Source organism: Pinus tabuliformis, chromosome 3_2 (genome assembly GCF_031772625.1).
Source record: "Pinus tabuliformis cultivar Carrire ecotype Pingquan chromosome 3_2, CPIR1, whole genome shotgun sequence".
Taxonomy (NCBI): Eukaryota; Viridiplantae; Streptophyta; class Pinopsida; order Pinales; family Pinaceae; genus Pinus; species Pinus tabuliformis.
The window spans coordinates 334,416,397-334,428,850 of record NC_142302.1 but is presented as its reverse complement, the minus strand read 5'-3'; the positions used below and the strand labels follow the sequence as shown (position 1 = coordinate 334,428,850).

The 12,454-nt window shown below is 38.6% G+C and overlaps 1 protein-coding gene across 1 annotated transcript in view; it reads right to left on the bottom strand.

Moving 5' to 3' along the window:
- Positions 1-744: 744 nt before the first annotated feature.
- The window catches only part of LOC149180851 (somatic embryogenesis receptor kinase 2-like), a 111,362-nt gene continuing 99,652 nt past the window's right edge, over positions 745-12,454 (bottom strand). The window contains exon 11 of the mRNA XM_089416333.1: positions 745-1,517. Within this exon, the coding sequence (XP_089272459.1) occupies positions 1,203-1,517 (315 nt within the window). The 3' untranslated portion in view covers positions 745-1,202. The remainder of the gene's footprint in view (positions 1,518-12,454) is intronic.

The window sequence follows — 12,454 nt, the reverse complement described above, 5'->3', positions numbered from 1 at the left end:
TATTTTAGCCTATTTCTTATCTAGAAGACTAAATGTGGAGTTATCTTTAGCGGGTCCAAATTTTCTATTCTATGCTTAGAGAATGTCCTTTTGTGAAGTTGGTTATACAATTCATGGTCGAAGGTTTAATCATTAGAACGTAAGTTAAATTTTTTTATCCCAGACCTCAATCTACCCCAACGATATTTTTACTGTCCTTTAGGTAGATTGGAGCTTCTTTAGTCTGTACCACGTGTCATATCAAATGTTTAATCTGTGTTACTATAAGTATCATTTTTTCAAAAATAAAAGACCATGTGAATCATTCTATAACAAAAAAGAATTGAATTCTAACCTTACAATAATCGTAAAACTGAAAATCAGAGGCCTCTAGTATGAAGCAGAAAAGCCAAACATGTAATATCCGTCCTTTTTCCATTCAATCATTAGGCCAGTAGTCAGGGAAGTTTTGAGCATTATTTGCCTGTACTAATCTCAATGTCCCCTAAAAGTGTTCTGATTTCAGATGTTGAAATAATTGCAGGTACAAGGCATGACCAGCAAAGTTCAATCAAACCATATTTTAAAAACGAATTTAAGGGTATCTAAGTTTTCTTAAATGCAAGTATAGCTTTCCAATAAAAAAAATATCCAAGGCAGCAGCCTGATATCTTATTTTCCCAGAGGTTTGAGATAATTTGCAGTTGAGCACTTCTTCTTTTACTTCAGATATCTGGGACATGCAAACTAGTAAGGATTCCAGTCTGTGTGCTTGAAAATCAACTTGAGACTAATAAAATCCTAACTTGCTGTAGCCTTTCAAATAATTCTGGATACAATACAATAAGTGGCAAGCATTTGGAGATTAGAATCCACATTACAAAGAGAGTGTTTTCAATGGCAGTGATCTGTGGAGCATTGTGTCCAAAGAGAACGGCTTCTTTACAGACGAACTGGAACTTTTACAATAAAAAGTATACTAGACTCATCCTTAAACACATTACAAGGTCAATTTTGATCCTCAGTGATCCAAAACCCACGGTTCCCATACATATATTTTTGAGGAAAACCAAGGATACACCGAGCATCACTGCGGTGGGACATCCAATAAAATGAAATGCTTGAAGATAATATTGTGACCACTAGTGGGACTTACTATGTAATAATCACTACAAGTCGAAGAAAAATAAATTATTGGCCACACTGAATATACTTTTGACTTCTCATCTTGGACCAGATAATTCAACTGGATGAACATTAGATGTTGACTCAGAAATCCAGTCTGGATGTTGATGTACATGCTCCTGATCAGTGTTACGCATTACCTCCACCTTTTGCCATTCATCCCATCTTTCAGCTAAGCCATCACCTTCTAGCATCCGTACCACATCGGCCATCTTTGGTCTTTCCATTGGTGAATTTTGGGTGCAAAGTAAGGCAACTTGAATAAGTTGCTCCACCTCTGTTTCCTCATAATTGTTCTGGAGTTCTGGATCAACCAGCCTATCCAGCCTCTTCTCTCTTAGCATCCCTTTAACCTGTAAACATAATATAGTTCCTTATTAGCCTTACTAGTAAGACCATTACAGCTTTATAGTAGCTATTCAAGGAATGACAAGCCATATAATTTAATTTCTTTGATCATCTAGGACTGTATAATAAATCATCAGAGAGTCCTTATGAGAAGGTAAGCTTGCTGGTTATGTGAAAGACAATTTTAAACTAGAGTTTAGGTTTCTATGGTAACTTCTAATTCATGAAATACATTGTGAAGTGAAATTTCCTGTAGAATCTGCAAAGGCAGCAGCATATTCCATCAATAATTAAAGCATAGTAATTTCCACAATAGGAGAATTCCTAAGGATTTTTAACAGAAACGACATTTTGTTTGCAAGATCTTTAAATTTTGCTGTAATATCAGTTGCTACTATAGCAAAGAACATTCTGAATAGTGAAACTAAAATAGTTCTTTCTTCAATTTCTAACTCAGTTATACAAGATTTCTACCTTGGAACTATATAGAAAAGAAAAAGTATATCATGATAGCAGATTCCTTAAAAAGAATTGTATAAATGCAATGCCTGGAAGGATAGTTCTACAAGCAAGACAAGTTGAAATGGCCAAATATAACATCAATCTTTACTAATGGGAGTCCACAGATTGGTTGTTAATGAACTAACATAAAAATAAAAGGAAAGGTGTAATATATACAATTTTAGTGGGACCCTTCAGCAGCGAGCTATGTCAGCTGGAGGACAGAAATAGATACAAGGAACTCTAAAAAATACAGGAAATGGTGAAACAACATACCTTCTACATTATAGCTATATCAGTAAGAAGAAAACTTCAGTAGTTAACATATAGATGTATAGGTAGGAAATTTCAATTTTCATATTGTTTTAACCACTTGTTTTCTATTGTTTTGGTTATTTCTTCTTTCTTTTACCCATGTGGTCAAGCCCACATCTTTAAATAATGATAATGAGATATTTTAGAACTATTTTAATGCAAGCTACTGCATCTTTGAACCTGAATATGGCAGGAAGCCTCTATAGGAAATTTTTATAAAAGAAAAAGTTTTCTGAAGTTTCTGTATCCAAAATGTTTCATATATATAAACAAGCCCCAAATCAAAATTTATGGTTTCATAGCTCTATGGGCGTACTCTGACAACTCTTAAGATAGTTCTCAAAAAGGTCTCCTACAGGAAATATCTATGAAAACAAGTGTTCTGAAGTTTCTGTATCCGAAACGTTTCATATACATAAACAATCCCCAAATAAAAAGTTATGGTTTCATAGCTCTATATATGTATTTTGACAATTCCTGAATCCTAACATTGTGCATGTATATAGCCTATCTACTGATCCTGAAGACGTGTTTTCTGCAGTATTAATATAATGTGCATTTACCATCATCTGAACAATTTTAATGTGTTTTTAAATGCACATGCATAAATCAACCTGGTTTCATAGCTCTATATATGTATTTTGACAATTCCTGAATCCTAACATTGTGCATGTATATAGCCTATCTTCCGATCCTGAAGACATGTTTTCTGCAGTATTAATATAATGTGCATTTATCATCATCTGAACAATTTTAATGTGTTTGAATATGCACATGCATAAATCAACCTGGTATCAGAGTGATACCAATCCAAGTTCATGTCCAATGACGAAGTTGAAAGATCTTGGAGGATGCACTCAAGGAGTTGAGGGAAAATCAATTTATATTTAAAAAAAAAAGGACAGAGAGATAGAGAAACCCGCACATCACCCTTGCTGACCCAATGGAATGGATGACTCGAGAAAAATAGCAACTTCAAGAAGCACAATGACAAGAAAAAGGAGGTGAGTCTTGCCAAAAAAATAAAAAAACACACAAGTATTTTGAACATTAAAGGGCATAAAATATCTAGTTTATAAGGTTTTGAAATGCAAACGATAGTTAATTTGGCCTCTGGCTAGGCTGTGACCTCATATTATTATTATTATTAAAACAAAGATTGGAAAATGTCAATTGACCCAAATGTTTTACATTTAATAATTTTATTAGTCACCCATATATTTATCATTTCAATTACATTAGGAATCTGTGCGAGGTCGCTTTACATGTATGTTTGTTAAATCTTGCATGCATGTTGGGTTACGGGTTTGACGAAATTAAAGAGGGGTCATGTTGTCACCTGGTGACTAGAACTATCATGAGATCCACAACTTTCGATTTGTCCCAATGAGGAAGGATCCCCACCATTGGATGTGCTGTGGATAAGGGTGGCAATTCTGAGGAGGAAATAAGGATCTTGAAGCCTAGATCGACGCTTGGAGTAGTTAGGGCTATTAGGGGATTTTAAGTTTTCTCTCAGTTTACTGTGTACTCATTTCCTTTTATCCTCTTATATTTCTAGCTATGTCAGTGTTTGAGATCAATACTATCTCACTAGATGAACTTGCAACTCTACTGTTCTAGAATCTAGATATGACCATTGCAGCCATGGCTGTATTTCTTTTTCAGGTTTATATTTCCTTTTCATTCTTGTTAGTCACAGGAGATGTGGTCTTGGAAAAGTCTTTAATAACCATGGCCACTAAAAATGAAATTCTTATGGATTCATATAAATCCTCCCCTTGCTATGCTAGTTATTGGTTTACAGGTTTACAGTTGTTTTGCATTACAGGGTTATTATTCTTATCATTAACAGGCTACAGCACAAATGGGCTACAACATTTTTCTTAGTGAAAAAGTTTCTCTTTTCCTATCGCTGTAATGTTCCCGAGAAATTAATTGTCCAAGAGAAGGATAGCCTATCAATCCCGTAGTCTATAGTCTTTGATAAAAGGGAAAACCCCAAAACACCCAATGTTTTGGGGCGGCTGGGCAAAGAAACCCAAAGTTGAGGTTTGGAATGAATTTTACTCAATTAAGGAGAGAACCCCTCAAGAAAATCTATCAATACAAGAGTGTTGAATTCATTTGGATCATAATTCAAGAAAATCTATAAATACAAGGAGTGTTGAATTCATTTGGATCATCATTGGCTATAAATACAAGAACGTTGAATTCATTTGGATTACCATTGGCTTGGATCAATTATCTCTATTTTCTTTTTAACCCGAGGCTCTGAGGACGCCTTTTTCCCATCAATTTTCTTCTCTCTTACCTCTGTTCTGGCATAGCAAGAAGCAAACTTTTGAGGGAAAAAACGAGCCCCTGGATTGGAAACTAAAGGCATTGAAAGGAAGGTGATTTCTCCTGTGGAATACCCGAATTTCTGGACAGACGTATCTTCTGTGATCTGGAAATACAGCGTTTGTGGCAGATACTCGAGCTCTGAAGCTAGAAGGGACCCCCGAACTGACCTAGGGTAATTTCTGGGCAATCCGCTCACGTCTGTGGAATAATTACTTTAACATAGCCCTGCGAATCGTTCTGGAGCATAGACGGGCTACATGAAGCAGACGCATCAAGTAAGAGATAAATCGGGTACACATCTGGCCACGCAAGGGTCTAGGAATTCACTGGTGATTAATTCTGGGCCAATTCGGGCCATTGAAATTGAGTAGAGACCAATTCAGAACTCCGGTGCTAGAATGAAAGCGTTGACAAGTTCCTGTAGTAACCTCACTAGTGAAGCGAGATTTCCCGTAATTGAAGTGAGTCTCGACAATAGACTGGCATGCGATCATCTGTAACGTTTTCAATAGTAGGCGATCCTAGCGCAAGGGTTTCGCGGACTAGCTGTTGACTGCGGATGAATTGCGGGGCCATACGACAAATCAAGCATAGTCAGATTCCTGTTTTAGCGACTGCGACAAGCACCGAGCACGTAGCGGAAGGCGACTCAATAAGATTCTGTTAGCAGAATTGACAATTGAACTATTTTGTGGGAACGTGGACGGGAACCTTGAAACTGCAACACGGCCGCCTTACTAAGGTGTTCAGAACCGAGATATCATTTTTCTGTAAGGGTTGTTTTATATCTGTGGGTATGGTTTCGATCAAGACTATTAATTGAGCAACTAAAGATACAGATTGTGAATTCTGGAACTAGAAAGTCAACCCTAATGCAGTGGGTTAGATTCTGATGCATTGTACTGCTAAGCAATAGACAGTGGGTATGGAAATGAACTGTCACATTGTGGCATAGTATCATTTCTTGAAATTGCATAAATCGTTGCACTGTATTGTGGACATTGTTTTACTGTCTATGAATTAAGAAGCTGTTTGATCATTCTCGATGTTGAATTTAATTGTTAACATTAAAAGGAAAAATTCCGCTCTGTAAACACTAGTGTCCTAAGAAACCCTAGGGCAGAATTACCCTAGCTCGTTACAAGGGCTGACCAAGGCATAGGCTTTTGATTTGCATAACTTGCGTTTAGTTTTATTCTTTAACAAACGAGATGCTTCTCTTCATTTCCAGATAGGCACTGGCTTTATTAGGTAGTTTCGGAGTTGTAGTGACTTTCGAAATAAAGAGTCCACATTTTTGCTGCAAGGGTTCTCCATATGAAGAGACTGCCTTGCCTTTCAAAACATACCTATCTAGGGCCTTTTCTCACAGCCCCTTGGCATCTTCGGTTGCACCTCAGACATTGGATAGATCACAGAACATGGTCTGTCTTAGCAGGCTGTTGTACTTCTAAGCATTACATTTTAGGTGTGGTACTGCTTTACATGGTCACGGCATATTTCATATCCTGACGCCTGTTTCAAATGCCGAGTATCGTATCATCTTCCACAAGCTGGGCTTCTTTCCCTAAGGGCTGTGTTTCTTCTCACAGGTGTGTTGTCCTTTCTCATGGCCAAGGGCCAGGTTATTCTCATTTTCACGCCATCCCCTCTAAGGAGCCATCATACTTTGCTTCTGCAAAGTCTTTTTCACAGTTACCAATGCTTTCCTCCGTTATACATACAGCTCTGGCACCTCTTCTTGTGGCTGATCAACGTTTCCTTGTACAACCACAATGCTCATGCTTCCTTTGGGTGAGAAAAGCACGTTTTCTACAAGCTCCCATGGCTTGAGTTGCAATGCCTCTCAAAGGGCCGCAACATCTTCCTTACACAACCATGGTTTACCCCACGAATTATTGCACGCAGTCTCCCAAGGAAGCTGCTAGCATCCTATTATTTTCAATTTTTCTTTTATTATTTTTGTATATATTTTAGCTTTCAGATAATATAAATAGGGAGGAATATTTGTTTAAAATTAATGAAAGAAACAAAAATGATATATGGAAGATACAAAGACTCTAGTACACCTTTTCCACCTGCAGGTATATTGTTACTGATCGTTTTTCTTTTCATCTTGTAGCTTTAGATGGCACCTTCAGCACGAGTGCTTCACGGGACCTACAAAGCCTCCTAGAGATAGCCTCTGGGTTGATTGTAGACCAGTGCTTAGGACATCTTAAATAGAGGAGTGCATGGAAGATTATCTGTGAGGGGTTTTTGCAGCACTCCAATTGTCACGTAATAAAAAGATAATAAAAGGGGCTTGGTTCAATAGGCCTTCATTAAGGTAGACTCAAGCCAATACATGGATCCAAATGCGGGGGGGTATATCGAGGCAACCTCAAAGAGAAATGTCTTTCTCTGGTGGCCGACACACAACAATGATACAGCTTAATACTGAAGTAGTAGTGATGGTGGAGAGGAGGAGAGGAAGGAGGGAAATAGATGTATAGGGCTGTAAACAAACAAAATCCTCAGCAACAATGTTCCAGCAGAAATATGTAAGAGGAAGGAGGTGAAATGGTAGAAACAGTGGTGTGCTAATTAAGGTTTCATGTTAGATATAACATAGGTATCATTAGTGCCAAACAGCATGAGTAAATCTAGGCTCACACAGGAACTGTTCTCTATTTAGCAGCCTAGATAAATCCATGAATCAGAGAGAAACCAGCAGCTTCATTACACTATTTCAAAGAAGGGAAAACACAAATGAAATGAGATTACAGAAAGGAAAACATACTGCATATTGATCATGCTTGGAATCACCAGGATTGTTTCATTAATACTAGGAGGGTCCAAATAACCAGTCCATAACATTCAACACAATATTAGTCAAGTCTCCCCATGAGCAAGCAAATAGAACCAAAAGTGGCATTGCAGAATTCAGACCCTGCAGGTGCAAAATTCCGGAACTTTTTCTAAGTGTTTCTTCCCCCTATTTATAAGAAGAGAGGAAGCTTGGATTACAGTTTACAAAATATCTTCGCCTAAGCTCCAGCGGTCTAGGCATGCCAGGCTACGCTGCCTAAAACGATTAACAACCGGCGTTTGATCCCCTCTTGGAAATAAACAGAAATTGCAGAAATAAAAGGAAAACTAGAGGATGATGGAGGAAGAGGTCCTTCTGCCGTTCCTGTGAAAACCTCTGGTCAAGCCGTGTCTTTGTCATTGTGCGTCCCTCTAGCGGTTCAAATGGTCCCTGTCACTTTCCCCTTTGATGCCTGAACCATTCATCCTTTAAAGCTAGGAATGGGCGCTATCAGTTTCATGCTGCAGTACTGAAACAGAGGATCCCAGGGCGGTACTTCATCTTTCTTCTGTATGGGGGCACCATGCCGGGTAATGAAGTCCTCACGGGCCACTAAGTCCCTGTTTACTTCTATCAACGTAGACCCTGGTTCTATGTCACAAAGGGCGTTTCTGGATCAGCCCATGCCAGGTTTGAATGCCCCATCTCCCATATTAAATGCCTCAGCTACCGACCTACCGAGTCTTTAAAGCTCTACAAAGCACTATCAACACCCTAATATGTTTGGTGATGCATTCATGGTGTAATACAGAGGACTTTCCGGTGCCGGCCTTTATCACTAAAACCTCACGAAATAGGTGAGTTTTGATCCCCCCTAGCCCCTTATGATTTAGCCCCTTTTACTCCATGTGACTAGGGGATTTTTCCCTTGTTATATGAAATCACACATGCCGGCGATTTATAACACTTGTCTTTTATATCTCCCTTTGAACCTTGCGATCACCGATTTGCGGGATCAGGCCCACCCAAGGTCTCGCAATCGCAAATACAGGAGAGATAGACCCCTTGACCTTTCTTCATAGCGTAGGCCAATTGCCCGGACATGAAATCTTCATAAGATATGACAAATAAAATATCGTATGCGAGAAGATCCCCCGCATATCACAATCGCAACCCTGGAGGGACTACAATAGAGGAGGGCCTTGAATTGTGCAATCGTCGATTGTGGGGTTTATGACGTCATCAGTCCCATGTGGCACTTCCTGAGTGGTGACACGTGTCGCCCGGAAATGCCCCCATAGGACCCCTGAAAAAGTCGAATTTGTGTACTGCCACGTCATGTTGACGTCCGTTGCCCTGCAATTTTTAGGACCAATAAGACTCTGCCACGTGGCCCCCTGGAGGAGAGAAAAGGGCCCGCCAGTCCCTGTTTTGAGTCAATTTCCTTTGTTAAATATTTTCGGCCTTCCCCGGCGATTTAACACTATATGCCCAATTTTCGGCGATTTTGCACTATCAACGTATTTTTCTCCCGCAATTCCTTGAGAACGTTCCATTAGGCCCGTCGATCGCCGATTTGCCGATATCGCTGGACTGCGGGACTGCGATGATGCAAGATAGCGGGATTGCGATATCGCGGGACTGCGGAATTGCAATGAACGCAGGATTGCGATGATGCAGGACAACGGAATTGCGATATCGCGGGACTACGGGATTGCGATGAACGCGGGACTACGGGATTGCGATGATCGCGGGACTATGGGATTGCAATATCATGGGACTGCGGGACTACAGGATTGCGATATCGTAAGACTGCGGAATTGCGAGATGCGGGACCGCAGGATTAACATTGTCGTCTCTCTTGATTAATACTTGTGTTCCTAATATTGTATTCGAAGCAGTGTATGATAACATGAAATGAGAAGAGAGACGACACAATAATACAAAAAGAACACGTAAAAGAGGTCAAAGGAGTAAACAAGGTTCTTAAAGGCAGGCTACCACCAATTCAAGCAAAAGAAATAAATTCATGCAATACCCATCGTCTTTAAAATAATATGAAAAAGGATATAAGGAGATAGCTACTCAATAAATTGTTTGCATGGGATAAGATCCTTGCATAGGATCAGATTCTTGAATCGACTGGTCAAATGGTATTAAGAATAGATGCATAAGGGTATCCCTGTCTCAACACATTTCTTCCCTTCTATTCATTCTATTTATCATCTTTCCAGTCTTTTTCTGGTTCCTTAGAGGAGGGTGCCTCCAATCAAAAGCCAATGAACTGCAGTTTTAGCCCTTTCATATCCTGACAACCATAACGGGAGGTGACCTCATTTGTAGTTGATTTTTGGGCTGTTGGAAACATAAATTGAGGATTTGGTAGGATGGTCTTATAAAAAATTTACATTCTAAGGACTAGTGACTAGTTATAGAGAGCGGATATGGTTTACCTTGATTCTTAGCCCTAAAGTGGATCACACACCTTTTACAAGGGGATTTATTAATTGAATTTTGACACAATGACCTCAAGGCACATTTGTCTTTCATTCCTATTAATCTGTCTTCTACATTTGTCTATTTTTCAGTTATATGTAAGCTCCATACTACATCAATGAATCATGTAAGAAATTATTTAGAGCATCTTTTCAAATAGCTTTTGGAAAATAAATGGTAAATGGGTTTTATTTGCATTCTAACCCCTCTAATAAATTTACCTTAGAGCACTAATCCCATTTTACTAAGGATGTGAGGGGTGGATGATGGAATGATTGTTTTGCACAATATAATTGCCCTTCTATTTTTCCAAGCGGGATTTGTTTATGATTTGATTCCACGAGTTCCTCTTAATTGGTCTAGGACCAAAATAAATTATTGGTAGTGAGAATATATCCCTAACAAAATTCATTTCTAACTACAAAAGAAGTTGTTGGCTGGGTTTTTAGCCAGAAAGAATTTATTATGGCACCTTGCCTTCATATCTCTCACAAACCATTCAAAGAGGTGTTTTCTTTCTTCCTGCAAGTAGGCCTCCCATGTTTCTTCTTGAAAATTCCCAAATCAAACACATAGGTGGTATAGTAGGTAGAACTAGACTTGGTAAGAATAAGTTTCAGTTAAGTGGGAGGGATCAACATTGCATCTTATGATGCACAAAACAGGGGTATGGAAAAAGTTTCCAAAATGCTACACATTTGGAAGCAACAATTGAAATCTCACAAAGTAGAGAAATATGTTTATGTATATGATCATTCAAACACCATAAAATTCCATTCTTCAGATGTTCTCATATTCACAAGTGCCCTGATAAACCCATCCAAAGTTGTTGCACTCCCAAACTCATTCCAACACTCAATGGTGAAAACCAAACTGTGTCCACAATCTATTTATAAACAACAACAATAATAATAATGAAAGTGAAGAAGCTTGGAAAGTCCTAATGTAAAACAAATTCATTTTTATAATAGTTGAAGTCCTCCAGTGTCATACATTAATGGTTTCAGGTCTTATAATTTCTATTTTTTCATTGGCAAAAATACACATATTTAATTGTGTACCCCGATTTTTTTTACTTCTATAATGTTTTGAAGCAAGAAATGTCCCCTCCCCTTGTCACCTCCTAGAATTTTCCTACATCATAGGGAACAAATTAGAGTAATTGTATACCAAAATGTCATGAATTGCGTAGGGTTGAATACTTGGAGCCATAAAGTGATCCATTCCCTTGTAGAATAACAATATCACCAAATGGCATTAACCATAGGAGCTTTTACTTCTACGGAAAGTTTGGGATGTTCATAACACTTTAATGAAATAGTGAAGGGTTGTAGCCAATTCGTTCAACATTCCCAAAAAGAGCTTGATCATTGCATATCCTTGGTGCTTGAGTAGAATTGCATTATCACAATAGACACATGAAAGTGTACAACCATCATTCTTTTATGCTTGGCTCTTTAAACTATAGGGACAAGAACCCCCCCGGGAAACATCCCTTCCATTATTAGTCATCTTGCCTCATGAAAGGACATTTGAGAGAGAGCATCATAAATTGTAATAGAACTTGACTTAGGCATAGATTACATGAAAGGGACCAAAGTGTATACCAAAATGTCATGAATTGCGTAGGGTTGAATGCTTGGAGCCATAAAGTGATCCATTTCCTTGTAGAATGTCAATATCACCAAATGGCATTAACCATAGGAGCTTTTACTTCTCCGGAAAGTTTGGGATGTTCATAACACTTTAATGAAATAGTGAAGGGTTGTAGCCAATTCGTTCAACATTCCCAAAAAGAGCTTGATCATTGCATATCCTTGGTGCTTGAGTAGAATTGCATTATCACAATAGACACATGAAAGTGTACAACCATCATTCTTTTATGCTTGGCTCTTTAAACTATAGGAACAAGAACCCCCCCGGGAAACATCCCTTCCATTATTAGTCATCTTGCCTCATGAAAGGACATTTGAGAGAGAGCACCGTAAATTGTAATAGAACTTGACTTAGGCATAGATTACATGAAAGGGACCAAAGTGTAATGTCCCCAATTTTTGGATTACCTTGTCATGTGGTTAAGGGAGATTTCCAGAGCTCGTGTCAACGAGGTCATAGGAGTAGGATTACACCATTGCTGGGCCCGGAGGGTTTGGAGGAGTTTTATGGGATCCAACTGGGATTGCTTGCCATATTTCATTATCGAGAGCAGTTACGCATAGTTCAATCTTGGTTCTGTTGCATTCCAACGATTCTCGTAAAATGAGATTATTATCAAGCATATTTTAATTATTTACGCTTAACGTGTTATTTGGGGTTCATTATTTGGAGGAACACCTTAGTGTAATAGCTTGTTGCAATCGGGACATAAATATCTACAGGGCTCGATTATAAAAAGGGGCTTTGGGTGGCTAGTGTGATCATGGTGGCGAACCAAGCCTTCCCTCTTATTAAATAAAAGAGGGAAAAAGTGTTTTTTATGATTCAATTGAAGAA